Genomic DNA, 27,686 nt, shown 5'->3' on the forward strand with positions numbered 1-27,686 from the left:
CAAATTTTATAGTTAAAGAAATTAAAAGTATTGACAGGATATTACCGGTTGCGCTAAACTCCAAAACAAGATATTGATATAGTGCTGATGTGCACTCTGGGGTCCAACATATGGACAACTCAGTGGGTCTCTTTCATGATGCAAATGGTCTCGATCGGCCAAAGGATTCCTTCTTCGGATCTTTTCATGTGGTAGAAATACAAGGGCCATAATGTACGTAGGTACATAGCTTCTCTGCATGACCCCCACCTATTTGTGTCTTATGTGGAGGGAATCATGTGGCCGATCCCAATGGTTCATGTGTTTTTGCTCCCCAAATCCACTTCAACCCCGTGTAATACCCTATGGAGGAGTTTTGCCCAATTAAAATGTTTACCCATTAATAAAGAAAAGCAAAGGAATATGGCCACACAACTTCAAATTTGATTTCAATATGGAAAATTTCAGGGTTGTTCAATGAAGCTCACTAAATGACTAGAGTGGAAATGTGAGAGTAGCTAGATCCCCTAGTTGGATAATTAAAGCAAGAAGGTTGAAAGACATAAGGAGTGTTCATCAACAAAATCAACCATATTGTCTAACACCCCCCAATTAGAATCTTTCATGCCAAATTGGCTTTGGGTCCCACCCAATATTAATCTAAATAATCCTCTGGTTATACTTCATTAATCAGCAAATTTGAACCCCGCACACAACTTTTGCCATTTCACCAGAATAAATTTCTCTGTTAGGGGGTGTCTTTTTCTTTGGATTTTGAGAAAGGGGAAAGTTGGTCAATGGGATTTTGGTACCCATTGACCAAGAATCCCATTTTTTTTTTCAGATTTATATGAGGATCAGGGAAAGTTTATTTTTCTGGGTATAAGTGATACCCATCTCCTAGGTGGGTAAATAATTTTCCCACCTAGGGGGAAAGTTGCCAATACTTGAATGAGACAAAAATGCCACTTTTAATAATAATTTTTATGGATAAAATAGTCATTGCCTTATTTATATGAGAAATATAAAATAACATGGGTAAATGCACTTACCCAGGTAAGTGTTTCTTAGGAAAAACTTACCCAAGTAACTGCATTTACCCGGGTAAGTAATTTACTGAAAAGCGAATGGGGCCTTAAAACTTCCAACAACCAAGGTTACTTGTAAGCTGCACCAATACAAAATAAAGTACAGGTATGATGTGGATTGGAAGATCGAACAAGGGGTCACTCTAGAGGGTCCCTTGTCAAGTAGCTTGGATCGACCACATCATCTCTGTCTAGGAATGGTAACGGGGTGGGTTCGGGGCGGGTATCATATTCCTCGTCCCCGACCCCGATTATAAAAGTAACCCCCGTCCCTGTCCCCAATCCCCGTCGGGGATAAATTTTGTCCTCCATCCCCAATCCCCGATGGGGACCCGGATCCCCAGAATTTTTTATATATAATAGTATTTATTTGAAAAATAAATTTACTTAAAATAAATAAATATTTTAAATTATAAATAATTTTTTAAATATGTTTGATATATATAATATGAATAATATAATAATATATATTTAATATAAATAATATATATATAATCGGGGTCGGGGCGGAGCGGGGCGGGGACCTCAATCCCCATCCTTGACCCCGACCCCGATTAGGGATTTTTATTAATCCCCGTCCCCGTCCCCATCCCCGTCCCGCTAAAACAATCCCCATCAGGTTGGGAAAATCGAATCCCACGCTGGGATGGGAAAAATTGCCATCCCTATCTCTGTCCACATGACAGAAATATATTTCAAATATGGCAGGTGATGTAGGAAAGCTCTCAACTTGGCACAAACAGGTTTGCCGGTGATGAAGGACGAAATGACATGTCAGAAAAACTTAATTGGGATCTTGTTGTGCATGACACTATACCTTTACCATGAGTTTGGGGTAAAAGAACATTTGTAAATATAGCATATGATGGGTCAGGACTTCATTATGTATCTTGTTGTTATGAATGAATGAAATCTGGTCTGCTCTGCGTGGAATCAGTGTGAGGGAGAAGCAGGGGATCTTGCAACTGAGTATAGCAACAAACTCGGAATGGTTTTACTTTTACGACATTAATCTTGACTGCCTTATATAGGTTGTAGTAGGAAGGCGACGCTTTTAGCTGAGTTGTATGAGATGCTTTGAGGTTCAAAACCCACAATATTGGATCCAGCTACTCAGGTGGAAGAGTTTGCAGGGGCACGGGGAAATGATTTTGACTCAATTCCTGAGTCAGGATGTTATTTGGGGTATTGGCCCAGGAAAGACATGGGCCAATTCTATCATTTTTTTAGGGAAAATTCCTTATCAGTATTCTATACTTTAGGGGTTGTGTCAAGTCAATCACTGAATTTTAAAACATGTTTCTGTATTATCCTGAACTTTTAAATTGTGTCTAATAGGCCCCTATTCTATAAAAAATATTAATAGATAAGTGAAATGATAGAAGCACCCATCAGGTTGTCACCTAATTTTCTTTTTCTACCACTTTCACATAAACCAATTCAAGAGATAAGCAACATGAAATGGAAGCACTTCAGAATGGTAATGGTGGCGGAGAATCGTTGCATTCGTTAATGTTGAGTTCCTGCAGTCTTCTTTTGCACGTCGGAAGAGCGGGAGCTTCAACAGTTGAGTATTTTGAATTTCTGAGACTTGACACAACCCCCAAAATACAAAGTACTCATCAGAAATTTTCCCTTTTTTAGGGGTCTTATCTAAGTTCAGTACTTCAGTTTTTTCTGAGTAACGTTTGGGTTGTCTGGTATGCTTGAGTTACTTTGGGTTTGTTGTCTTGGTTTTGGACTGGATAGGGGCGAGGCCCGGCCCAGGCTTCTTTGGTTTTTTTTTGTTCTTTGGCTTCCTATTTTGTCTTGTCTGGGCCAATTGGGCTTCGGTCTTATGTGGACCTTTTCCTTAAAATGCTGCTTTTGAGCGCAAATATTTTTTTAAAAGAAAGTTGGAGTTGAAAACAGCAGGACCGACAGGCTCGACATTAATGGGCATATTTGATTATATACCGATTATACTGTACCGACTACCGACCTATCACGGATGATATTTGGATTTATTACGGTACCATAGAAATAGAATCCATGTCTTAGCTTAATTTTAATTTTCAAAATATAAAGTTACAAACAAGAAATCAAAAAAGAAAAAAGAAAAGATAAAGAGACGGAGGCTCTTATTTTCTCATATGACAACAAACTGCTGGGATGAAAATTGATATATTGCACCTCTATAGTTCAATACTCTTTAATTTGGTCATATAATTTTTTGTTTACATTGTATGTGAAAAGTCTTGAAATGTCAAAAGAATATTTTTCCCTGTTGGACGAGGTGACATCAAAGGTAAAAGTGACCTCTATGTTCATCAAAATTTGGCTTCGGGTGGGCGGGTGGGGCGTGTTTGTCAATCTGCTTTTCCAGTGAATTATTAAAGCGTATGTTCCGTTGTTCGTCTTATTTCTTGGACCCATCAATTATAAATAAAAAAAACGTTATTGGTATTGGTTATTTTTACCAAAGTTTTTAAAATTGGATTGGATATAGAACCGTTCTGGGTTCAGTTCCCAGGTTGAACGATCTAACTGTCTGATCCGAATGGACAGCTCGTCCAAACAAAAAAAAAAATTAAAAAACACAAAAAATGGCAAAAAACTGTTCTTGAGTCTAATGGTTTGACTGCCCAGGTTAGCAGTTTATTGACCAAATCAATGGTTTTTGGCCAAAAAACGATTTTGGGGTTAAACAGAACTAGTCAAGTGACTGGTTTCCGATTTTTTCACTTCGACCGTCCAGTCTGATCCAGTTTTGAAAACATTGGCTTTTACCCTTCACCATTGTCTTCATCGAGTTCTATCTATGCAAGGTTTTGTCATGTTTGTGCTTTAAATTCTTTGTGGTGACTCGTTTCATGAACCCACTCTTAAATAATTTAAAAAAAAACCCAAAAGCATCAAGGGGCGTAACCCCATGGTGAGCGAATAAAGACCCAATCCATATTCAACTTATATGTCCAAACCAAATAGGAAGAATTATGTATTTCTAGGTGTTTTCTCTTTTATATACTTAGTCTTTTGTCTTGTGTGAGAAAATAGAGACATTGAATGTGTTTCGGGGTTTAAGTTTTCTTTTATGATTGATGTTGTGACTTGTGAGTGCATATTCTGCATTTCTTCTTCATTATTGACTACATCGTGGATTTCTGTTTCTCCTTTTTCCGTGTACGTAAGTTATAAACCCAACAATGTAAATCTTGTGTTCTCTGTACTTACTTTTCTTTATTTCTTTTACTTTTATTTAGGTGACATTCGAATCTTTTTTTTTTCTGGTTTTTCCACAACTAATTTAATAGGTTCCTTCAATTATCTTTTCTTGTGTTTTCTTCAAGTCGGTCGTCTGGCAGTTGACCTTTCAATCCTAGGGCTACGGTGATAGCCGACCCTGAGGCCCTGCCCAGTTGGCTATTTACCCGGCCCGAGTGATGTAGAGTCTGTTTGACCTGTTCTCCTTTGGATGCAGTTGTATTTTTCTTTTTCATTCATTGTCTTACAGATTGGAACTCTACAAGAATGACAGTGGAAGAAGATCAAGTAGAGATTCAAGTTTTACCAGTTTGATTTATTATAAGCTGAAAAGCAAAAGCAACTATCAATAAAATCAAAGCCAGACGAGACCTTTTATCTCTACTTGTCTCTTCTGTTCTCATTGTTTCAAAGCTTCCATCTATCACTCACTTGCTTTTCGGTGTGTCAGTCACCCTGACAGGTATCGGCTCTTAAGTTGGAAATGCATTAGAAGTTTCATTGATACAAGAGATAATATAATAGATGTATGGTTTGGTTCTGATGCCTGTACATGATGCTTCTGCAGCTTGATAATACTGTTTGGTCCAATGTTTTCGTTCAACATCTCTAAGAACCGACCATGAGATGTTTCAGTTTCAGTTATTTTTTCAGTCGATGTATTACAAAAATGAGGTGTTTTTAGGAATTAGAATGTCGGAATCTAATTGATTTTTTCAACTTAAATATCAAGTTTAAGCATGTGTATCCGGAAGCAAATCAATCGATAGACTGGTTAGCTTGTAAAGCTCTTAACAGCTGGGAGTGTAATAATGAATTTAGGTTTAATGATTTTCTTTTTATTTGTGATTCGGATGTAAGAGAAAGAACTACCTCTGAGTTTGGTGGTTTTGTTGCATCAAGAGGGTCTCTCTTCCCATCCATATAGCAGTTTTCGGATGGAGAGGAGAGATGCAAGCTCTCAAAGTAGTTCTAGCTAGTTGTGGCAGAGTTGAGAAGCTGATACTGGGATAGGATTTGATGGCGGCAACCAGAACTGTAGCCTATCCCAGTCTTCTTATTGTTTCTCATTTTAGATAAATTAAATAAGGCCATATTTGATTTATTGTTTTGGGTTTTATTCTATTAATTTTTGCTCATTCTAGGCAAGAATGGAAATGAATGAATAACATTAGAGTGTTTAGTTACAAAATTCTTGTCCAGTGCTACATTTTTTTTAGAATGAAAAATCAGCTTCATAGCACAAAAATGGAATAGCCTGCAACATGAAAAATAATCATTCCCCATCTTACTCATTTCATTATTTGAGAAAACTCTACTTATAAAACTATTGCCATAAATGTTTGCTCTTGTAAAAACATTTTTCTTTTCTTGTTCATTAATAAGTCTTCACTTGAAAATGCAATTAGATCCTATTCCAGTATTCCAACTTGAGTTGAACAAGTGAAGTGGACTGTACCTGTACACAAACCATCTTTATCTCTTACCCTTACCTGTGCTGTGCTGGGGTCTATTCAATCCAAGGTGTGGAAGACTTGAACCTTTTTCAGAATAATCACTTTTCCCAAAAATATCATCACATGTCAAGGATCCCTAATTCTCTAAATCCTCCAATCATGACGTGGAAGATAAACGTTGTCAAGGAAAATTGGTAGACCTTGACTTTGAGGCGGTGTTGGAAGGTTCCCATCTTATCTCTCTCTCTCAAATTCCAAGTTTCACGATTAACATACTTTTGTCTTCTTGTGCTTTCCTCGTAGCCCACAGGCACAGAGTTTCTTCACACCAAAGATATGATTCATCTTGTGATTGTGTATTTTGTGACAACTACAAATTGGATCCTTCGTACGTATGAGCCTATGCCTTTTTTTTTATTAAGTAGGTTAGGTGACGGAAGCAGTTCTAGCTCCTGAATCCCGATCCTTGTTATGTATGGAGTGATAAGCGGAATTATGTTTGTGGGTTGCACGTGGTCAGGCGTATTTATAAATAATATGGGCCATATTGGAGGAGGTAATGTTATATAGACTCAATTTGGAAGTAGTACAAATATAAATATGAACAGTATAAATTAGACTTTGTTCGTGATCGGATAATCTGATGGCTCGATCCGGTCCCAAAACGGGTTTGGACAAGTTTTTAAGCCTGAGGGCTTGACCGGGCCAGGTTTGAAATTTGTCAAAAAAAAGCCTGGCGCAAGCCCGTCCCGACTTGATCTGTTATATAATATAATAAAATATATAATTATTGTATAATTTCTAAACCCTGAACCGACTTACCCTTTCCCTCTTTCTTGTTCTCACTTCTCACTCTCAGAGAGTTGAAGCAGCAACCACTAGCACCAAGTCACTAACGAACCAGTAATCTCAGCGAGGCAGCGAAGAACATAGGCTAGCAGCGGCAGGCGGCAGCCATTGTTTCCTTTTCCGGCGAACTTAGGTAGCAGCGAGCCGTGGTCGTTCCTCTCATCAGTCATCTCTCATCTATCTCCGGCGAGGTGGTGGTCTCATTTCAGATTCCTAGATAGTAGCGACCGCCGATCGCGATCTCATCTCAAATTCTCAAATAGTAGCGACTGTCCATTCAGCTTTGATGAACTCTGTTTCTTTTGTTTATTTTGACTATCATTCTAACTCTGTTTTTTCAATAGCCTAAAGAACTAAGGCTAACACAATATATTTTTTCCATCTCATGTGTTCTTTCAAATATAGAAAATCAAAGAACTTATCTCCAATGCTAGCAATTTTTGGGTAGTTGAATTTTAGTGTCTTCAATGTTGCATCCAATCCACTGCTAACAATTTCCCAAATTATTCACAAATAGTCTAGCTGGTAAAATATATAGGAATTTAGTTTTATTATATATTTATTCATATGCTTGGATATATTAATATTTACATATGCAAATAAACTTTTTTTCTTACTGAATTTTTGTTGTATGTCATTGCCATCAATGTTCCCGGTCAGCATCTAAAATTTAATTTCAAAAGTTCGATGACCTTATTAATGGTTTTGCTTGGAGCTTATAGAGGTGCAAAGTGTTTCTTTGGTGTGTGGTGGTGATTTTTTTAAAGTTTGTTGTTGTAGTCATATTTTGAATCATATTGTGCAAGTTGTTTGAAACTTGTTGATGATGTTGTTGTTAAGATTCATTGTGGTGTGAAAAATATAAAGAAATTGGCTACTTGAAAGCATTGGTTTTATGAACTTGTTGAAAAAAGTTTTCATTTGAACTCAACGAGAAGGTTGAGGTTAGACATGTGTGCGAGATGGAACTCAACTTATTTGATGCTTGAACATGCCATCTATTATAATCAAGTCTTACAACATTGGGGGTAAAGGGATAATGCTTTCAAAATGTTTATGCTTTCGGAAGAAGAATGGGGAAAGGTGGATAAGCTTCACAAATTCTTAAAGGTTTTTTATGATGTTACTTGCATGCTTTCTACTACCAAGTACCATACTTTAAACATTTACTTCAAGGGAGTGTGGATGATTCATAAGCATTTAATTGCAATGAGTAATGAATCTCATAATTTTATGATTGATATGGTTAGAGATATGAAAGAGAAATTTGATAAATATTGGGCTGAATATAGTATGATTTTGTCTTGTGCTTCTGTGTTGAATCCTCGTTGCAAGGTAAGGTTAGTGGAGTATTGTTTTAATAAACTTTATGGTGATGATGCTGGGGAGTGTGTTCATGCTATAATTAAAACACTTCATGATTTATTTGGTGAATGTAAAGAATATTTTTCCTCAATCTCCTTTGTTGGATCTTCTAGTCAAAAGTTGACATGAGTGAGAGAAATGATGATGGTGATGGATTTGAGAATTATGAACAATTTTTGAGTTCAAAAAGAAAATCTCAAAATGAAAAAACTCAGTTGGACTTTTACTTGGAGGAACAAAACCTTGATATCAAGGTAGACGTTGATGTTTTGGAGTATTGGAGTAAGAGTTCACTTAGGTATCCTGAATCGGCATCAATGGCTTAAGATATTTTAGCTATTCCCATTTCCACAGTTGCATCTGAGTCAACATTTAGTATTGGAAAGAAGGTAATCAATCCTTGGATAAGTTCATTTAAACCTAAGACAATTCAAGCTTTAGTTTGTTTTGAAGATCGGCTTCGTGCACAAGGCTTTGTATAAGGTAATTTTTTTTTTATCTATTGCTTATTAAAATATATGATTCCACACTTCTTTGAAATTATTCTAATAGTTTTTTCCAAATGCATGAAGGAGGAGCTCCACCATACGATATCCAATTAATGATGCTAGCGTCACTGGATGAAACCCAATAAAGGTTAGATTTCTTAACTCCATCTCCTCTCTCTCTCTCTCTCTCTCTCCATTTAACCCTGACTGCTTTAGGTTTCAAGGTTACACTGAGCTGCAAGCAGAGAACTCGAGATTACTGGCGACATCTCTTCTCCTCATCCAGTATCCAATGTCAAATGTCAAGCAACTCTCGATCCAAGCATTACATCCTCGACCTGCACTTGATCCTGTGAAGGTCATTGATTACAGTTCCTCTACTGCCTCCATCATTGGTAGTGTACAGGTCGCCTTCCTCACCTAGAGTCCTTAATTGTTGTCTTTGGAATCTGTGTATATGAGTTGATATAGTAGATGGTTGTCTTTGACTAGGTCGATGTCACTCTTTGTTTCGTTAATGTGCTTTTTAACAAATGTTGTCTGAGATGTAATCATTGTTTCATTGTTTGGTAGTTGTTTACTCTCTACATTTGATTACAAGCATTTCACCTATATTTGCTCTAGTTTTAATTAACAGGTTTCTTTATTCAATTTTTTCTTTTTGAATTAATGACTGCATTTTTTCAAGAGTTTTGGTTTGAGTGTTTATTTCATTTCATTGCTAAAATTCTTTGTTTTTTTATCTCTTTAATGTGGAGAAGGCACTCATGGGGGGGGGGTTACGATAAGAAAAGTTAAATTGTGTTAGAATCAGAAAATTCAAAGGCTAGAAACAACAATAATCCTATGTAAATCATGATGGAGGACAATATTCAATAAGAAACTTGGTGGAGCAAGGACTTGGAAATTGCAATGTGAATTAGAACCATGCGAGGAGTTTTCTGGTAATAGTTTCTAAGAACTTGCAACTCTTGATGCAATTAGAAGGACATGTTTTGTTATAGCTATAAACACAATTTTCATTCTATGACATGGAAAAAAGTGAGAGGTATGTAGAGATTAATATCATCATTTTCTACTTGTGTTCATGACATTAGAAAAAAGTGAGAGATTCTTAACCATCGAAATTTACCACATAAAATGTTAAGCATCATTATATTTTGAAGCAGGGATTAGATATGACTTATGATCAAACGAAGAGAGTAATACATTTGAAATTCAGAGTGTTTTTTGGTTGGAAATGAAAGAAATGATGCTACACAAATCTAGGGGTAGTGCATCCCCATTCCCAATAATCCTCAAAAGCTATGTGATCAACAATAGAGTTTGAGACATCTCTTTTCTGGTTCTGCTCTCCCCACTAAGAAAGATAGGATTGGTTATCCTTCTTACAAATACAATTTTTCTTAGTTCAGATTTACAATCCCCCAAAACAATTATTTTTTGTAACCGTTAGTTTAGCTAGATCATCATCCATGCTATTTCCAGATCTAGGAATCCATCTGAAGGAACACCTGAAATATGTAGTTAGAGCATTTATTTTCCTTAACACACATCTGAATCTCCAAGACCTAGCTTCATCATTTCTAGTAAAATTAGGATTTCTTTGGTTAACTTCTATTCCTGTAAACACTAGTTATCCCAATGTATTGTTTGATTCACTTAATCACTTTATTCTGAATAGTCTTATCATGATATCCCTTTTCTAATTGATGGGAAGCCAGATTTAGTTTGCTAAAGACCTATTTTTTGAAAAGTAAAACTTTCAAAGAAAATCAACATCTCAGCCTTATTCCAATTATATGGAGTTGGCTACACTAAGACTTGTAAAGAAAATCATAAGTACAATTGAAAGTTTTACACATTTGAATAAATGTGTTCATTGTCATGGTGGAGTTGTACAAAACCCATAAAAGGTCTTTGTCATTGTTCATGGTGGAGCTGTACACATTTCATGATATGGTTTCCTTTTAGGCACATCTAGGTCAATTTGATGGCTATTTACATCCTCTCTGTATGAGCAGTTGATTTTCAATACATGTTGTCTCTAATTCTTTTTTGTTTTTGCTATTTTCTTGTTTCTGTTCTTGTTAATGTGGCCTTGGATGTGATCCCAGCATTTAACTAGTGGTTCTTCGTCTTTTTTTTTTCTGTATCTTAACTCTGTTATCAGTTAAAAATCAAGTTCTTTTTTTATTACCTAAAAAACTTGACATGGTGGCTTTCTCTTGTGATCATGTCATTTACATTGGATCCAAATTACCAATTCCTTAGCTTTTAGTTTATCAAGAAAGGGAATGGGCATTGGGCCCAAGCATGGGTTGGGCTGGGTGTTTGTCTTCTTTGGGGCCATCAAAGCTGCTACTAGCGACAGGTTTTCCATCAGCTTCTTATTCTCTGTTTTTACATTCTTGCATCCAAACAATAGAAGTGGAATCTAAGGATTAGATCCTAAGAATACAACATTAGCATCCAAACGGCAGAAACACATAATCATCAACTGATTCGTATTTTATGGGTTTTGGAATCAGTTCTTTTCGTCCCATGGGAGGGGTTCATATTTGTGCTAATATCTCAACTGAATGCATTTGGCTTTTAATGCTTAGTCATTTCAGTTTGGTGTGGTTGCAGTGTTGCTGCCTCTTCCATGGCTACTCTGAAACAGCCAACAAATAGAGTTGTAGCCATCATAGCTGAATATGTTCCAGAATCTGATATAAAGCAGCTGATTGCTTATGCACGGGCAAATAATAAGGTGAAATAAGGAGATAGTGGTGGTAACTTTTAGATATATTCACATGATAGATGTAATAGGTCATCAAATTCCAATATTTTGACTTAGATTAACCAACATTGTCAGCCTGATATATTAATAAGTATTAAAAAGAATTCAGATATCCAACTTTCCATTAGACTCCAATGCATCGACCTCCAAAATTATGGCATTGCCAATGATTTCCCTCATGTCAAGATAGTAGGCTCCTTCCCATTTTGAGTATTTATTAAATTTATTTGAACTTCCCTCTTTTCCTTTTCTTGGTTTTGACTTCAAATTCTCTTATGAGCGCAGATATCTGTGGAAATAATGATAGATCTTAGCGAAAGCGCAGATATCTGTGTCAATTGTCTACACCTTCTTCAATGGATCTAGGAAAAATTATTGATTCATCTCAAGTAAGAAGAATGATTTGTGCAATCTTCTGGGTTGATATTTTGTACACATGCTAGTTTTGTCTATCTTAATTCTGGGGAAAAATTACCCAATTTTGCTTTTGACAGAAGGGTGGTGAACATTCATATTTGGAGTTACTGGCTTAAAACCTCTATGGATATGCCTGGGGAGAAGATTTTAATATGTTCATGTCTGAATTTAGATTGTTTTGTACGTCTGTCTCGGTGTTAATATAGGAATGGATCTCATATTTTTAAGACAGCCTATCTTATAAAAAATGACTGGAATCTCCTTGGTTGTTTGTCACACTACTATTTTCATGCCTGCATATCTGAGTTTGAACTTTGAAATATTATCAGATTTAAGTCTGTTCTCACAATGTCAATCAGGTCTTTTATTGTATTCTGTCTATGAAGCTCTGAATTATGTTTACATGGTCCATGTTTCTTTGCACAGATCTTAGAACAGTTAAAGGTATTTGCTGAAGATGATATTAGATGCAACCTACCCTCGGAGGCATTAATGATGTAACGTTAAGTTCATTGAATCTAAGCTGGATATCATCATTCTATGACTATTCTTTCCTTTTTTTTTCAATGATTTTGTCAACACTATGTATGAGACTACAAAGTCTAAGTATCTTGTAAGATCAAGGAATTACTCTATCTGCCTACCTCTTAGGATGTTTTCTATTGAAACGTGTTATTAGAAGAGAAGCATATCCATGAAGGTGATGATTGTGCCTTTAATTCAGTGAACTCTCCAATAATTGTGGCCAAATAAAGGGATTTGTTAAGGTTCTAATCTTCTCTGAAAACCCAAGGATGTTAATGTTTGGGAAACACAAGGCTTTCCCAGCCTATATATTGAGATTCTAATGTAAGAATTAATAAAGATATATATGAAAATAAGTCAGTTAGTCAAACACACTGAATGCAAAACAACGGGCAAGCAAGAGGCAATCTAATTTTTACATGGAATACATTTCAACACAAAAAGCACCCAAGGATATTGGCCAAACTATCTACTATGTGAAAATATGTCATAATTGTCTGTAATCTCAACTAGAGGCTACAATATTGATTTGTATTATGAGACAAAATTTACTTTGTTACACTTTTGAACTCTCGCTTGTATAAAATATTAGTAGTTGTTCTTTTGAATAGTTTATGATTAAATGATTCTCCCTTCATGGAAAGTTTGTATCATGATATGTTTTCTCAAGTGCCAATCAAGAAGCTCTACATGCTAATCGAAATGGCTGCCCAGGGAGCAAAAGATGGAATTGTAGAGGCTATTTACTCTGGTAAAGAGAAGATCGACATCGCTCATTTCTTTGATTGCCATGGAGATGTCATTCCTGTATAATTTGTACATGTGCCACACTGTACAGCTCCTAAAGAGATATGGACAAAGAGATGAGCAATCATGATGTGCTTGCCTTTGCAAGGGACCAGATGCAATCATCTATACTGGAAGTTATGGTCAAGGACAAGGATCTTGTGTCAAAGATGATTTTGTTGGAATTGCCAGCTTCGACCTCAATGAAGTACCTACTAGAGTTTCCCCAGATAGTCCTATTGTCAGGTTTTACCTCAATGATTTTGTTGGAATTGCCAGCTTTGACCTCAATGAAGTACCTACTAGAGTTTCCCCAGATAGTCCTATTGTCAGGTTTTACCTCAATGATGTTGTTGTTGTTGTTGTTGTTGTTGTTGTTGTTGTTATTATTATTATTATTATACTTGTTATGGGTTCTGAAATTTTTCTTTAATTCATGAACTCTAATTAGAGATGAGGTTAGATTATCCCTAAACAAAGCTGAAAAGGAGGTCTTGGGTCAATGCTGCCAAGTCTCACCAAGGATGCCACTACAATTGTTGGTGATGGAAGTATACAGAAAGAAGTAAATAAGTGAGTTGTTCATATCCATAACCTCATTGAGGTGAGTTTCTAGAATTTTAGTCTTCTTTTTTGGAATTTGCTGCTTGTAGTTGTCCAACATCTTTTACATTGTAATGGTCAATACAAATTGCAGAAAAAGATTATGAGAAAGAGAAACTCCATGAAAAAATTGCAAAACTCTCTGGTGGTGTTGCTGTCATTTAAGTAGATTTCTCAAACATGAATGGGGCTTTCTGTTGGTCATGTGGAAATTTAAATATTTGTGTTTATTAATGTTTGTGATGAACATGGATAGGTTGGGACCATGCTATTTAAGTGTTAATGTTTGTAGAGTCAGCATAACCAAATTGAGTTCATTATCTAATCCATCTATCCTTGGACTTCTTGTTTTCTATATAGTTTGAATTCCAAGTGCAGTTGATTTCTCTCTTCTGGCCTCTGTTACTTAACATTATGTCGTTTCTGTTGTGTTTAATCAGGTTATGGTTATTGTGCTGGGGCATGATGAATTACAGAAGGCTGAATATAATCCACAACTGCAATGGGTGGTAGGATGGCTATCTTTTTCAAATTCACCACTGAAAGCAGATTTAATCATTTTTGGAGATGGGCTAATTGGTTCTGTTTGTAAATTCATTGTGTAGAGAGAGAGAGTACGTAGGAGAAATTCCAGCAGTGTAGATTGCTGGAGTTCAGCATGTATTGACTGCAGCAAGCTGCAATGACATTATTATTTTTGAGTATTATGAGAGAAATTATGTTCATTGTCTTCCCTTTGCATTTAATATTTTATTTGCATCCTTTATATGGCTTCTGTGATTAGTTCCTCAAGTTCCAATTTTTGCAATGCAGGGTGTCTGTTTTATTGATCCCACGTTTTCGCATTGACTGGCTTCCTTTTTTCTCCTTATCTTTGCTTTTTCTCATAATTTTCTTCTCTGTTTCAGCTCAATTCACCTCTTTTCCGTTGCCGATGACTATAGTGGGCTGGCCAGGCGGGCTTACTTCTTTGGGTGCGAATCCGATTACCTCGTTATATTTCCCTGGATGTTTTGGTTATTTATCATTGTAACCGTAACAATAAATATTTCATAGCTAAGAAATTACCCCCATCTTATTCATCAAAAAAAAAAAAATACCCCCATCTTCATAAGCAGATACATGCCACCACTTCAAGCTATTGTGTCCATGGATGGGAGTTCTGGATCTTCTACGCCTGGCCAGGTATGTGTCATTTTCCTTATGTAGTGTTCACTTGGGCGATGTACCAAAAGTTCTCTAATGATCTTGTGGTGATCTGGTGTTAAAAAAATTTAGGTACCACATTTGTTTCTTTCTCAAAACCGGCCAAAGAGGTGCGCAACTCATTACCACATTGCTTGGAGCATCTACTGTCATCAGTAGTTTACAAGGATGAATCCTTTCTAGCATGTAGTTGCTGGTTCTGCATCTTTTTATGGGGCCAAGCCATACAATCTCAATGTTGTGCCCCCGACAGAAACTACTATTCTTGGAAACCCATTGCAGGGAAACTTACCAAGTAGGAATTTGAACTCGGTTTCAGACAAGGGCCAAGTTGCTAGCACATTTTCTGGTCATACTACAAAGGATAAGAACTCTGCAGCGGCTGCACCCAACTTTGTGGATGCCCAGAGAAAGCAGCATGTGCTCCAGCAAGCTCCGCAGTCTGCTTCTTCTGGAAATCTGCTGGTATGGCCTCTCCTCTTCACTGAATAATTTACTGGTGATGGTTTAACAAATTTATTAATTTTATTTGCTCTATATGTTAGCATGGTCCTACTTTCATCTTCCCATTTACAGGTGTAAATCGGGCTGTGCCACCCTCCGCCCGGCACGATGGTCCGTGAGCCGTGCCAGGCCTGGGGTTTCAGGTCCACAGGCTGGGCCGGCATGGCACGACCGAGCGGGTCATGCTACCCGTGGCCTGACCCGATAGGGTCCATATATTATTTATATTATATATATAAATATTATATATAATATATAATATATTATATAAATTATAATTATATATGTATATAATAATATATTAATAAAATAAACAATTGTTTTCAATTTTATTATACTAATTTATTTAATTGTTGTATATATAAGCAATTGTATACATCAAAATTCATATAAAATTAAAATTTTAAGTTTTTTTTTCAATTTTTTTAAATAAATAGCTTTGGCCCGGTCCACAGCCCGACCTGGCCCAAGGCTTGGCCCACGGACCAGCCTAGCTCGTGGCATGACACTCTTTCTTCTTTTACTGAATGTTATTCAGTTTTCTTTTGGAACCCTATGCACAAATGCAATTACTTGTATAGATTTTTAATTCTTTTGGTCATTATTCAGTTGAATGTAAAGTGTATTGCACATGAAGTATCTTGGTTAAGTTAATCACAGTTGCAACCAATTTACTTAAAATTTTCAATCTCTCTGTTGCAGCTTGTTTATTCTAAGCTCAGTTGTCATCCCAATGCTACAATGGATTTCGCCTGATGAATGCCAAAACTTTGGTTCAAATGATCTTTGCCCCCTTGGTGGGATTGTAGAACTATATTCCTTTTTACGTAGTGGACTTATCCAACTATTCTATGTAAGTATGCATTATTTTTCAAAAAGCTACTTGAGTCATTTTATGATTTATCTCGTATTTCTTTTCATTATACATGGTATGTGCACATGGCAATGTGTGTTTGTAGGGCCTATTGGTTACAATCAGAACTTGTTTCAGAATTGCATTTCAACTAATCAGTCTACAGTTTAGTCAGATTTTTATAGCTCCTCAACTTTAACCAGCCAGTATAAATTCTTGGCTGGTTCTGGATCATAAGATACCTGAATAGTCCATTTGTTGCCTCAATTTCTTATTATTTTAATATATGAATTTCTTGTGATTATACAATTCTATGATATAGATGAGATAGTGAACATTTCTATGTTAGAGAAAGAATACCATGTAATTGGTCCTAATAGCTCAAAATTAGCATTGCAGCTAATCAATGAAAGAAAAAACAAAACAGTTTCAAAAGATTGCATCTGCATTAAAAGAAAATGGATATCAAAGATTTATCTAGCTTAATTACAGGGAGGGTAACCATCACATTCAAGGGTATATTGCTTCATAGTTGTTAGATAAGCTTAAGAAAAGGAAGAATCGTCACATACATTGTATTAATTTAGAAAAAGAATATAATAGAGTGCGTAGAGATTAATTTTATGGGTATTGGTTAAAAAGTTAACTCTTTAGCAGATACCTATCAATCTGCTAGGTATAAATTCCCATTAAAAGAAATGGTACATGTTGCATTAAGATAAACCACATATTAAGAGTGAGATGATAGTATTTTCAATGATAAGACTTAAGAGTGGGACCCAAGCAGAAATCCTCAGTTAGTTAAGCTGAAAGCTCCACATTGGGTGAAAACTTTGGATGATTTCAAAGTCTTTTCACTAAATGATAATTTGAGAACCTGGAAAGAGGTGGCACTATCGGCTATACACAAGGCAAGGGAAGTGATGGAATGGGGGGGGGGGGGGTAGGGTGGTGCCTTCAGAGATAAAGAAGGCAGAGTGGTGGCTCAATATTCAGGACCCTTGGAGCATAGCGATGCATTGACAGCTGAACTGGTTAGTCTACTGCAGGGGTTAATACCCAGATTCCTTGGGTATTCAGGTATAAATTCAGGGAGATTGTAAGCCTAACAAGAGAACTAAATGTTTCCTTTAAGTGGGTAAGAAGAACAGCAAATGGAATGGCAGATTCTCTGGCCAAACAACGGGCTGTGAGACAGCATATGTTTTTGGCAAATCTGTAATCTTTGCTGATTTGGAATGGAACTTACACCCCAGATCTTGTAATTCCTAATCTTTCATTAATAAAATTCCTTTTCTGCTGATCAAAAAAAAAAAGGGATTGCATTTGCATCTACATCTCTCTATATATAGTATGATGGGACTCATCATCATCATCATCTAAGCCCAACTATATGGGGTTGGCTACATGAGTCCTGTTTCACCATTCCATTCTGTTTTGTGCAATATAGTATATTGGGGTCAAATAAGATTATTTGGTTTTTACCACTAACTAATTCTTTTCACTACATTTAAATTGTTGTAGTAATGAATTTTCCATGTAAGGTAGGTAGTGATTTTTGTGGTATTTCTAAGGTGTCCTTTTTCTTTCTTTTTTGTATTTGTTTAGTTATATTTTTTGTATTTGCATTCTCTTCCAATCTATTTTGATTTTTTAGCATTCTGATTCTGTATGATTGGCCTTTCCCTTGCAGATCTTTTGGTTTTACCCACTATACGTTTTCAGCTGTGTTGAGTAGCATCTGGTATTGATTGTTTCTTTTATCCACTGTTTCATGCCATATAGCAAATTTTTTGCAATTAATGTTTCTGTAATATTATCATATCTCTATTTTGGTATCAATCCTCACTTGTAAACATAATGGCTTTGTTCTTGATGTATTGTTTAATTGGAATATTGCTATGTTGTTGCAAGTTGTAACTCAGCTGATACATGAACCTCTTTCCAACTTGTAACCAAATTTTTAGCTACCACAGAATTGGTTATGTGCATTGGCTTATTTCTTAGCCAGTTTTTTTGGGCAATTAAATTCTCATAAAAAAGAAAAATATATGCCCATCCATTTTTCTAATAGTCCAAGGTAAGTTGCATGTAATTATCAGAAACGAAGATGATATAGGTATGGAAGCAAGGAGAGAAACCATGGAAGTAGGGTGATTAAAATTTTGGACTATTGGGATTTAACGAGCAGGGGCTTTATTGGGATTTAAGTAAGAACGCCTTGTCTGTTTTAGCCTGTGAGAACACCTTCAAGGGTATATTGACTAGTAATTAATTCTAGGTATCCTTTTGGTATTACATTTTTTTTTTCTTTTGTACATTTCTCTATTCTTTCTCTTTCTGTCTTGTTTCTATTTTTTTTTAAATGTATAATTAATTTTGGTTGCTTTTATTCAAATATCTTATTGGTAAATAAAAATTATTTAAAATAATTTTAACTACAAAAATAGTGATAAAAATGAGACTAGCTTCCAGTTAGTGCAAGTGTCGTTAGAACAACCTTGCATTAGAATATCTCCGTACTTCTATGCTTTATTTCATGGAGAGAGATTTCCAAAGCAAAGTTATTAAAGCTATTCAAACGGGGTTTACACCAACTAAATGATAAAAACTTTGATATTTTTTATCATTTTATTGAAATTGTTAAATTTTTCCCTCACCTTTTTCAAGCACATAGTTTTTGTTTTATCATTTTATTAAATTATTTCCACAATTCCACTCCGCTAGTGATATTATTATTTTTGAGTATTATGAGAGAAATTATGTTCATTGTCTTCTCTTTGCATTTAATATTTTATTTGCATCCTTTATATGGCTTCTGTGATTAGTTCCTCTAATTGGCTATGCTCATTTAGAAGCGTTTGGTTACCCATTTTAAACATTTTCTGTTTTAAGGTGGACATATTACTGAACCCTTTTGAATGAGGGTAGAAAACTAGTTCAAATTGTATTTTCAAAGTTTTTTTAGTTAATATACGTAGTTGGCTCTAGTGTGTTTTAGGTATTATACTAACATATCTTTTATTTGTTTGTTATTTGACATGGTAGTGGCAATTTTGACTACCGTTGAAAAGTCAATTTTCCTGTAGTGTGTTTTAGGTATTATACTAACATATCTTTTAGTTATTTGTTTGTTATTTGACATGATAACAAATTATATATATGATAAGGGCAATGAATTTATCTCTTATTTTCTTTTTTAGGATGACTTGGAATTTGGGAATTGGAACATTCCATCTTGTCGGTGAATTCAAGAATGAACATGAAATTATATGGATTTAGTTTGTGTGATATGCTATTTGTAAGAACATGAATTGAAGTTATATGAATTTGTTGTTTGGAAAAAGTGCTAGAAACAAGGAGATTTAAACTTTAATTTTTATTTGTTAATATGTTTGTTTAATTTTTTTCTTTTCTTATTCACAAATCAGAATAGATATCTTTATTGGCTTTTGAATAAACAGGATTTTTTTTTTTTGTATAGAAACAACGAAATAACAGTTGTTGAAGAAACATGAACATTTGAATTAAGAAGCTATGATTGTTGCAATCTTGTAGATGATAAATCAGGTGTTCATTTGGTAAACGTGGGCCCTAAAACGTAAAGGAAAACCATGGTGAAATCTTTAAAAATAATAAAATAAAATGAATCTTTAATAAAAAAAGAAAACAGTTGAAATTAAATTATGCCAACCAACTCCAACCTACCCTGTCACTTTTTCAGGTTTAATTTCTAACGGAGCCCTTATTCCACCTTTATATGACGCAGAAATGGGGGATAATTCAATCCAAGGCCTTTGTTTGTTTGTTTGTTTCCTTTTAACCCAGTGGATTAGATATGCCAATAGCCGAGTTGTCCCATCCATCTGAACTCCCAATTGCCTAAATTAAATGTGCTGTTTTGGAAGTGGTCCCCCAACGGGTTCGAATCTGTCCTCCAACGACTTGCCCCCCAAAATAGTCCCACACTATCAGAAGAGGCCGCGTGTCCTCTCACACCCATGCAGAGTTAAATGAATGTTCCAACCCTCTGGTTACGAAACTCAGACTGTCCTATCCCCAAAATAGTCCCCCGCCGGATCTTGCTGAAAAATCTGACCCCGATGATCATTCCGGCAGATACACCAGAACTCTCCATCCCTCTCATTTCAGATACTCAAATATTTTTTCTTTTCAGTTTTTTAACTTTTTTATACAATAGAAAAACGCAGAAGGGAAGAATCGCCGGAAGATATTCTCGAATATGTTATCTCTTCCTCCTGCAATACTCCACTCTAAATTCACTGATTTGAGTTTAACCATGGAATGAAGATGGCGTTAAGGGAAACTTACTTTTTCGTCCCATTAACTCCGCACGAGGTTGAGGCGCATGCGTGTAGGAGGACACGCGGCGGCGTCTTTTAATGGTGTGGAACGTTTTGGGGGCACAAGTCAGTGGAAACATCCCACCCATGCTATGGTTTTCTCAGCGCTTAATTGTTCGGTTGGACCGTAATAATGGATGTGAGGCGACAGGACCCAATAATGGTATCAAGGACTGTCACAACATTTCTGCATATATAGTCATATATCACTCACTATTCCACTTAATTCACAATATAAATCTACTACAGAAGTAAGTTGGAATCACAAATTAAAATAATCCAAAAACTTGTATATAAGTCATTTCAGAGTTGCCACATGGATAATTGATTTTGGAATAAAATATGCGTACGCCCATGAATATGGAATTATGGAGCATTAGCTCGTCATAAGCAACAGACCCTTCCCACGAATAACCAACCTTAATTTTCATATATAGAAAGAATGTGCCCTCAACTCATAATCAACTTTTTTCAAATGGAAAATAAAGAGGCCACAGTACCACACAAGAGGGCCACGGGATTCTCTGCAAACAAAAGCTCTGAATACACTCTGCAGTAAGTAAACATGGGAATTTTGACACACATTGAGAACATCTCTCTGTATGAATTTGGCACACACACATTGAGAACATCTTTGCAAAGGATCCCGACTTCACACAAGGGCATTGGATTCCAGGTAAGGTCTCTCTATCAACCACCCCTAACCAAGTTGAGGGTTGAACTGCTGACACCTACAAATAATGATAATGATGTATTATTAAATAGAACAGCTTTGAAAGCTGTCATGTACATGTGTATAAAATATTGGCCTGTTCATTTCAGATTGGTTAGGGCAAAATTGTACATGCAATACAGTTGTATATAGTTAGGTCCATTTGTCGGAAATATTAATATTGGTGTATCCATCACTATAAAACCTCCAAAGGAGGAGGTGCAGGGTCAAACCCGTGAAACCACAGTCCACAGGTTCCCCGTGGGCCGTGGCATGGTCAGCTGGCCTGATTTAATTTCCTTTAATGTAAACTATGTAATATATAAAACAACAAAAAATAGTTATACTGTATATCTTCGAGGTAGGTAGAAGATATAAAGGTAAAAATAGGTTTTGGTACAGTTGCAACATAAATAACATGATTCAAAAAAGTAAACAAAAAAATAAAAGGTTTAATGACTCAATGTGACCGCGCGAGATTGTCATGCTAGGCTAGTCTATGATGATATTAATTTACCGTACACAAGACAAAACAATGACCACCACATTTATTCCCACGAACCAAACGGGGCCTCAGTCTTTCTTAATCTGAGATGAATGAATGGAAGATGGATAAAAGAACTTCTTGGCTCCCACAACATCTAAGAGCTTCCTGCTAAGAGTTTCCCTGTTGGAGGCGCCTGGTTTGGTCCCGTAGAGCATGCGACAAAACCATTCGACCAGCTCCGGGCAGCAGAATTGGAAGACGAACAACAGTCCAAACCACGATGGCTCCGTCACGTATCTGTCTCCCCGACATGCTCCATTCACTATTGATTTTGTGCATTCACTTACACTCAGAACTGGAACTGCTCCGATTGCAACCTACATATATTCATACATGCCCAACAACCCTATCTGAATACTGCTAGTTTATTGGTTATATTAAAATAACTCAACCGGCCGGTTAATAAGCACAAACTGTTGTTTTAACAAACACAAATACTAGTTTCAAGAACATCTTACATCTCTCAGTTCCGCATCTACTTCGAGAGAACCTCCTTTGGAAAGGTGTTTTCCTTGGGTCATCTCTGATTCTACAAATCCAGGAGTTACCAGCGTCACTTTAACTTCCTGTCCTAATTCCACTCTCAGTGTCTCATAGAAGTTTATCATTGCTGCTTTGCTGGCCTGAAAAGGCATCAAAACATATATAGAACAACTACTGAGTTGCCAAAGAGTAGAAAAACAATTAATTATTAATCATGGAAAGAAACATAAACAAGCTGGATTTGACGGGGACGAGGACTGAGTGAGGATCTGTGTTTGAATCTCCTTACACCATACAAGCTCATCATTGGTGAGACAAACGACCCAGCTGACGAAGAAATCACGATGATCTTTCCTTTGCTCTTTCTGAGGTGAGGAATTGCGAAATAGGTTGAATAAATGGAACCCCAGAAATTAATATCCTGTAGACAAACCAAAGGCACCAAACCCCTTGGATTAAAGACATGTTATATGAGCAATGAGCAAGCACTAGTTATATTGTTGATGGGCGGACAATGGAATTAATATTACCATCACAGTTCTAAAATTGGTAACATCCAATGCGTCTTCGAATATGCAGGCGCAAGTGATCCCAGCATTACAAATCAGATGATCGACTGCAAGTCATTAATTAGCAAGAACCTCCAAGGGTTACATATCATTAACAATCACATGAAGGACTATTAAGTTTATATTCTTCTTCTTCTTCTTCTTCTTCTCAACTTCTAATATATATAATGTTAGCACTTACTTCGTCCGAAGTGGTTCACTGCTTCTTGAATAAAACGCTTACAGTCCTCGACCTTGGAAACGTCTGCTCGAACAACTAAAACATCCGGGGAGCCGAGTTGTCCGGCTTTCTTCGCAACTTCCCTAAGGCTGTTCTCCCTTCTGGCAACCAGGACCAGACGGGCTCCTCTCCTCCCGTACTCATAAGCTAAGTGCTGTTTAATCAATATTTAGACCAAGCATATATAGTTAGAATATTCAATGCAATAAAAAGCCAAAATGCAGACAGGAATAATGGGTTGCTAACAAATCAATCAGGATTATTGGCATGAACCTCGCCGATGCCAGAAGAAGCGCCGGTGATGATAACTACTTTTCCGGTCAAGTCTTCGGTAGAGATGGATCTTAGGATGTAACTAATAATCTTGCATATGTATAACAAGGGTAAGGTGAGACATAGAGCGACAAGAGCCAAAGGAGGAGCCACAAAGTTCAATAACTTGTGGATCGTATCCATGGCTACCTGAACAACATACACGAGAGAAAGAAACTTTTAAATGTGCTCAGAGCTCCAGCTCCATGCACTGCATATATATATATATATATATATATATAGGAGAGTATCCACAAAAGGTTGCAACAGCCACGATTAATAAGTCTCAAATACAAACATGTAGAGTGCAAAACCTTGTCTCCTGTATCTGTTGTTTTGTTTAAGTCACCATTAAATATAAATATGTAGAAACTGTTGTAATTTATATTATTTTGTATATATTTATATTTATACTCCTAAACTGAACCTAAAAAGAAAAAAAATTTAGCTTAGCTCCCTGAAATTTTTACGCAGGAGTCCTTTAAAACACGCTATTAAATGCTTGGTTTTTTTCCCTAAATCCGATAATTGAAACTGATTACGTGGTCGTTAGTTGAAAGCTTTAATGACACTAAACTCGAATAATAGTGTAGGTGGATTAAATAAAATCAAACAACTTAGAAATTGACATCCAACGGATTTGTTTGTGTTACCACGCCCATGCATATACGTTCTACACGTGGAGAATTACGGTGACCTCTCATATCCTTTGGATGAGGGTTGAAACTTAGACCATTAGTCAAAAAGTTAAGGGGAGGATAAAGGCTGTCATATATGCGCTTAATGAATAAACGCTGTCATATGGGTGTCCAATGAACAGTGTTTGGAATCGTGTATTTATTGAATAAACGCTGTCATATAGACGTTATTTCAGCATTTTTTTCCATTATGTATACAAAGACTTACAAAAGTAAGTCTTGATTTATGTGCACGCCTAAACGGGTAACCATTTATTCACTGTGGTGTCTAATGGTGCTTAAATATTAATAAATGAAATTGTTTTTCTCAATTTTATAAAAAAATCAAATACAAACATTTAGCGAATTAATGCCCATACATACTTCAACAATCTACCCTATGATGATTACCAATAAAAAAAACAATCTATCCTATAGTCGTTTTGGTTTTCTAAGAAGTAGAGGCAAATAAGTTGATAGGTTCCACAGAAAAGAAATAAACTCATGTATCTTCATTTTTTTTGTACTAATGGGTCTTGTAGAAAAAAATGATTCTAGAATAGTTCATTTACCTGAAAAAGTAATACTCTCAACAGATTTGGACAAATTACTTGCCCACGCATGCCAAAAAATCACTAATCCATGATATTCAATAATGCCATTTTTTGGATAAATTGGTCATTATACACCTTTATGTAGGACATAAAAGAAGATGGATAATATTTTTATCTGAATAAGTATTTCCCAAGAAACATTTGCCCTGATAAATGTATTTACCTAAATAAATTATTTATTGAGACAAACAAAAATATATATAATTGTAACTTCTATAACTCTTCCATCCCTGTCTGGGAGGGGTCTCCCTCTCGCATCGCCTGATGCGAGTATCCCTCTTGTCGCTTGATGCAAGTCTTCCTCCCACAAATGCATTTTTTTCCTCTATTACAACAGGTTTTTGATGGATATGGTGGAGTTTTTTTTTGGTGTGTTTCTTTTGTTAGTTGATTGTTGTATTTTTCCATTGGTTTCTTCATGCATGGATTGGATACGATGGCTCCGTCTTTGTTCTGAGAAGTGGTTCTTCCTCTACCAATTGTTCTTCAATGGCTTTGATTTCAAAAAGGTTGAAGATGTTGTCGTTACTAACATCGACCTGTACGGTGACATTTGTTCTAGGGAGATATATGTGGATGCTTTTACTGATGACATTATTTTTGGGAGTATCTTCTTCCATGGGATGCATTCTGGTGTGGTGTATTCCAGAGAATTGTTCTTCGGCGAGGAGGAATATTCTTTGTTCTGGCATAAATTTTTCCGATGCAGCCCAATCTTTTCCGTTTAATCTCCAACATTGTCCAGCCTTTCAGTTATCAGAGGAGCCCATTTTGGCACTTTTTTCGGACCACCATCACTTAGTGGGGATGTGGCACTTATGGATGATTTTAAACTTTGGAAGGGACTGCCTTTTTCTTGTCTCGTGCCTGGGGATGGTTTGCCAACTATTTTAATAAAACTTTCCTATGGGATGGAGTTTACATTTGCAAGATGTCTGTTACCTCCAAGCCTGGTGAGACAATGATTGGCATTCTCCATTTCACCTATCAAGTCTGATGTTTTTTAGTTGTGATTGCCATGGAAGGGGGTGACTTTGGCTATCCTTTTTATGTGTATCCTCGTTTTTCGGGAGTTCTTTGTTGAGTTTTGACTCTGTTAGAGGTCGGTCCTCCTTTATTGGCGTTTCCATCTTTTTGCGCTGTTTGCAGAGTATTTATAAGAACTTCTCCTGGGGCTCAGGGTTTGTTTCTTTATCAGTAATTTGGTTTGGGTTTAGCTTTTCATTTTTTTTGTCTACTATTGCTGATTGTACTCTCAGGGATTGTATTTGAGATTCTGAGCATTCTTAATGAAATTAGTCATTGCGACTTAAAGTCTAATTCAAAGTCACCTTTGAATTCATGCTCGAAATGATGTATCAACTTAAGCCAAATAAGGCCATCGAAAGTGGCCTTTTAAACTAACGGATTAATCTCTCCCACCTGGACATTGCCACCATGCCATCTATTTTGCCTCTTCCATAGTACAGTACAGACACCATTTATTTAGAGGGTGTTTGGTTTTGTTTACGTTTATGGGTGGTCATTTATTTGTGATTTTTCACTTTAAACGTTTATTTATACTTTTTCACTTTAAACATTTTCTGTTTTTGTTGTTTGATTGGGATTCACTTTAAACATTTTTTATTCTCCACCTCAGATTAATACCCGTTAGAATTTGACACATCAACATTTGGTTTAAAAAAACGCTGGGGCGTTGGGGAAAACAAGAATTTGGCGTTTCCCCAAATGCCCCATGCACAAAAACCAAAATGTTTCAGTTTTTTACCGTTTATTTGATTAACGGTGAAACCAAACAGTCGTTTCATTTTGCTTCATATGCAATAAACGCCAATGCCTATATGGCATTAATGTGGCGGTGTTTTTTCATAAACGCCAGTAGAATTAAAGACATACTTTATTTCCCCATTTACCCTTTCTTTTGTATCTTCTTTCTCATCATCATCCCTGGCCTTCACTACTTTCAGTTACTTTTCTTACTCAATTTTTTTAAATAAAAAGCAAAAAACAAGTAAAAGTTTGTGGACTCTATTCCTTGTTGACACTTTTTTATGGATTGCAAATTTACCTTAAAGTATAAAACAACAGTAAAGTAAGATCAAAAGTATCAATATCATACTTCGTCTATGGGGTACCACTTTTGGATTGTTAATTAAATTTAATAAAAATGGAAATTATAATTATAAAAAATGAAATAAATAGTTTAAAATTTATTTTTTTCCAAAAAATTAATTAAAACTAAAAAATATAAAAAAATAATTTATTGTATCTATCTTCAATGATTTATATGTTTTATTTTACATATAAAATAAATGCTTAAAATAAAAATATATTTATTATTTGAAAAAATAGATTTTCTATTTATATATAAATAGTAAGTAAATAAAGTTTCCCAAAATTTTAATAAAAATTAAAAATTATAATTATAAAAATTGAAATAGTGATAATTCCTATATGATGTACACATGTTCTAAAGTTCCAGTATTATTGATTATAATGTTTCTCTTCATATAACCTATTAAACTGTGCATTTTCATGTATTTATACTTTATCCATTGATAATTCAGTTTTAGATTTAGTATTATTAATATAGTTATGTGATTTGTGTGCATTTCCCTAGTGTATCCAAATATTTCTATGCATACCTTTTATTTGTATCTATGCATTTACAAAGTACTAATAAGTGTGGAGTTGTCAGTAAAAGCGAAACAATGGCGCCAGAGGATGGAGATCTAGCGGTTTAAGTTTGCTGTTGGAGTTTCCATACCACAGGAAAATTGTCGGGAACGGCCGAGATTGGATGTTTATGGGATTTTGTCACCACGGGATTGTGAAAACGCAATTGAGAACTGTGGCATTAACGGAGTGCGAGAGAGTTTGGTCGCATCGGATGAGGAGTCGGATACAGAGGAAGAAATGACTTTGAATGAATAATAGAGGAGAAAAAATCTCACCGACCTCCGGCGGACCTCTGCCATTCGGTATTTGTAGCGACCGCCGTCGGTGACGATGATGATGGCGATGGCAACCTGTCTAAGAG

At 35.9% G+C, this 27,686-nt stretch overlaps 2 protein-coding genes across 16 annotated transcripts; one reads left to right on the forward strand and one right to left on the reverse strand.

Moving 5' to 3' along the window:
- The first annotated feature begins 6,447 nt into the window (after nt 1–6,447).
- Nucleotides 6,448–19,643, forward strand: LOC104592831 (uncharacterized). 14 transcript variants are annotated; one of them, XM_088900590.1, is made up of 13 exons: nt 6,448–8,464; nt 8,554–8,617; nt 8,686–8,864; nt 11,101–11,224; nt 11,540–11,643; nt 14,026–14,094; nt 14,191–14,245; nt 14,494–14,559; nt 14,704–14,770; nt 14,864–14,901; nt 15,111–15,256; nt 15,998–16,148; nt 17,842–18,003. In XM_088900590.1, the coding sequence occupies exons 5-12, from the start codon at nt 11,611–11,613 to the stop codon at nt 16,049–16,051; spliced, it is 528 nt and encodes a 175-aa protein (XP_088756716.1). In that variant the 5' UTR covers nt 6,448–8,464; nt 8,554–8,617; nt 8,686–8,864; nt 11,101–11,224; nt 11,540–11,610; the 3' UTR covers nt 16,052–16,148; nt 17,842–18,003. The 14 variants fall into 14 exon arrangements, 9 of the variants coding, with proteins under 9 accessions (XP_088756716.1, XP_088756717.1, XP_088756715.1 ...); XM_088900589.1 differs by having other exon boundaries at nt 6,455–8,464; nt 8,686–8,875; XM_088900585.1 differs by lacking the exons at nt 11,101–11,224; nt 11,540–11,643 and adding exons at nt 19,197–19,247; nt 19,352–19,643 and having other exon boundaries at nt 6,457–8,464; nt 8,694–8,875; nt 17,842–17,892.
- A 1,270-nt stretch (nt 19,644–20,913) lies between these two features.
- Nucleotides 20,914–23,628, reverse strand: LOC104592833 (11-beta-hydroxysteroid dehydrogenase A-like). 2 transcript variants are annotated; one of them, XR_734480.3, is made up of 7 exons: nt 23,317–23,628; nt 23,005–23,197; nt 22,785–22,870; nt 22,544–22,675; nt 22,230–22,394; nt 21,742–22,088; nt 20,914–21,243 (listed from the first exon to the last, which is right to left on the reverse strand). XR_734480.3 is itself a non-coding variant. In XM_010252342.3 (6 exons), exons 1-6 carry the CDS (start codon nt 23,497–23,499, stop codon nt 21,798–21,800), a joined length of 1,050 nt encoding a protein of 349 aa, XP_010250644.1. In that variant the 5' UTR covers nt 23,500–23,628; the 3' UTR covers nt 21,546–21,797. The 2 variants fall into 2 exon arrangements, 1 of the variants encoding a protein (XP_010250644.1); XM_010252342.3 differs by lacking the exon at nt 20,914–21,243 and having other exon boundaries at nt 21,546–22,088.
- Between the last annotated feature and the right edge of the window lie 4,058 nt (nt 23,629–27,686).

This window comes from Nelumbo nucifera, chromosome 3, assembly GCF_055504915.1.
Source record: "Nelumbo nucifera cultivar China Antique chromosome 3, China Antique-T2T, whole genome shotgun sequence".
Lineage (NCBI taxonomy): Eukaryota > Viridiplantae > Streptophyta > Magnoliopsida > Proteales > Nelumbonaceae > Nelumbo > Nelumbo nucifera.

Excerpts from the sequence above, each read along its gene's own strand:
- LOC104592831 (XM_088900585.1), top strand. Across the intron at positions 14,560-14,703 it reads AGGCGGGCTTACTTCTTTGG|ATACATGCCACCACTTCAAG; the intron begins GTGCGAATCCGA and ends CTTCATAAGCAG. Across the intron at positions 15,257-15,997 it reads CTTCTTCTGGAAATCTGCTG|CTTGTTTATTCTAAGCTCAG; the intron begins GTATGGCCTCTC and ends TCTCTGTTGCAG.
- LOC104592833 (XM_010252342.3), bottom strand. The coding sequence starts at position 23,499 with ATGGATACGATCCACAAGTTATTGAACTTTGTGGCTCCTCCTTTGGCT. Across the intron at positions 22,676-22,784 it reads CCAATTTTAGAACTGTGATG|GATATTAATTTCTGGGGTTC; the intron begins GTAATATTAATT and ends GTTTGTCTACAG. Across the intron at positions 22,089-22,229 it reads TAGATGCGGAACTGAGAGAT|GTTGCAATCGGAGCAGTTCC; the intron begins GTAAGATGTTCT and ends GAATATATGTAG.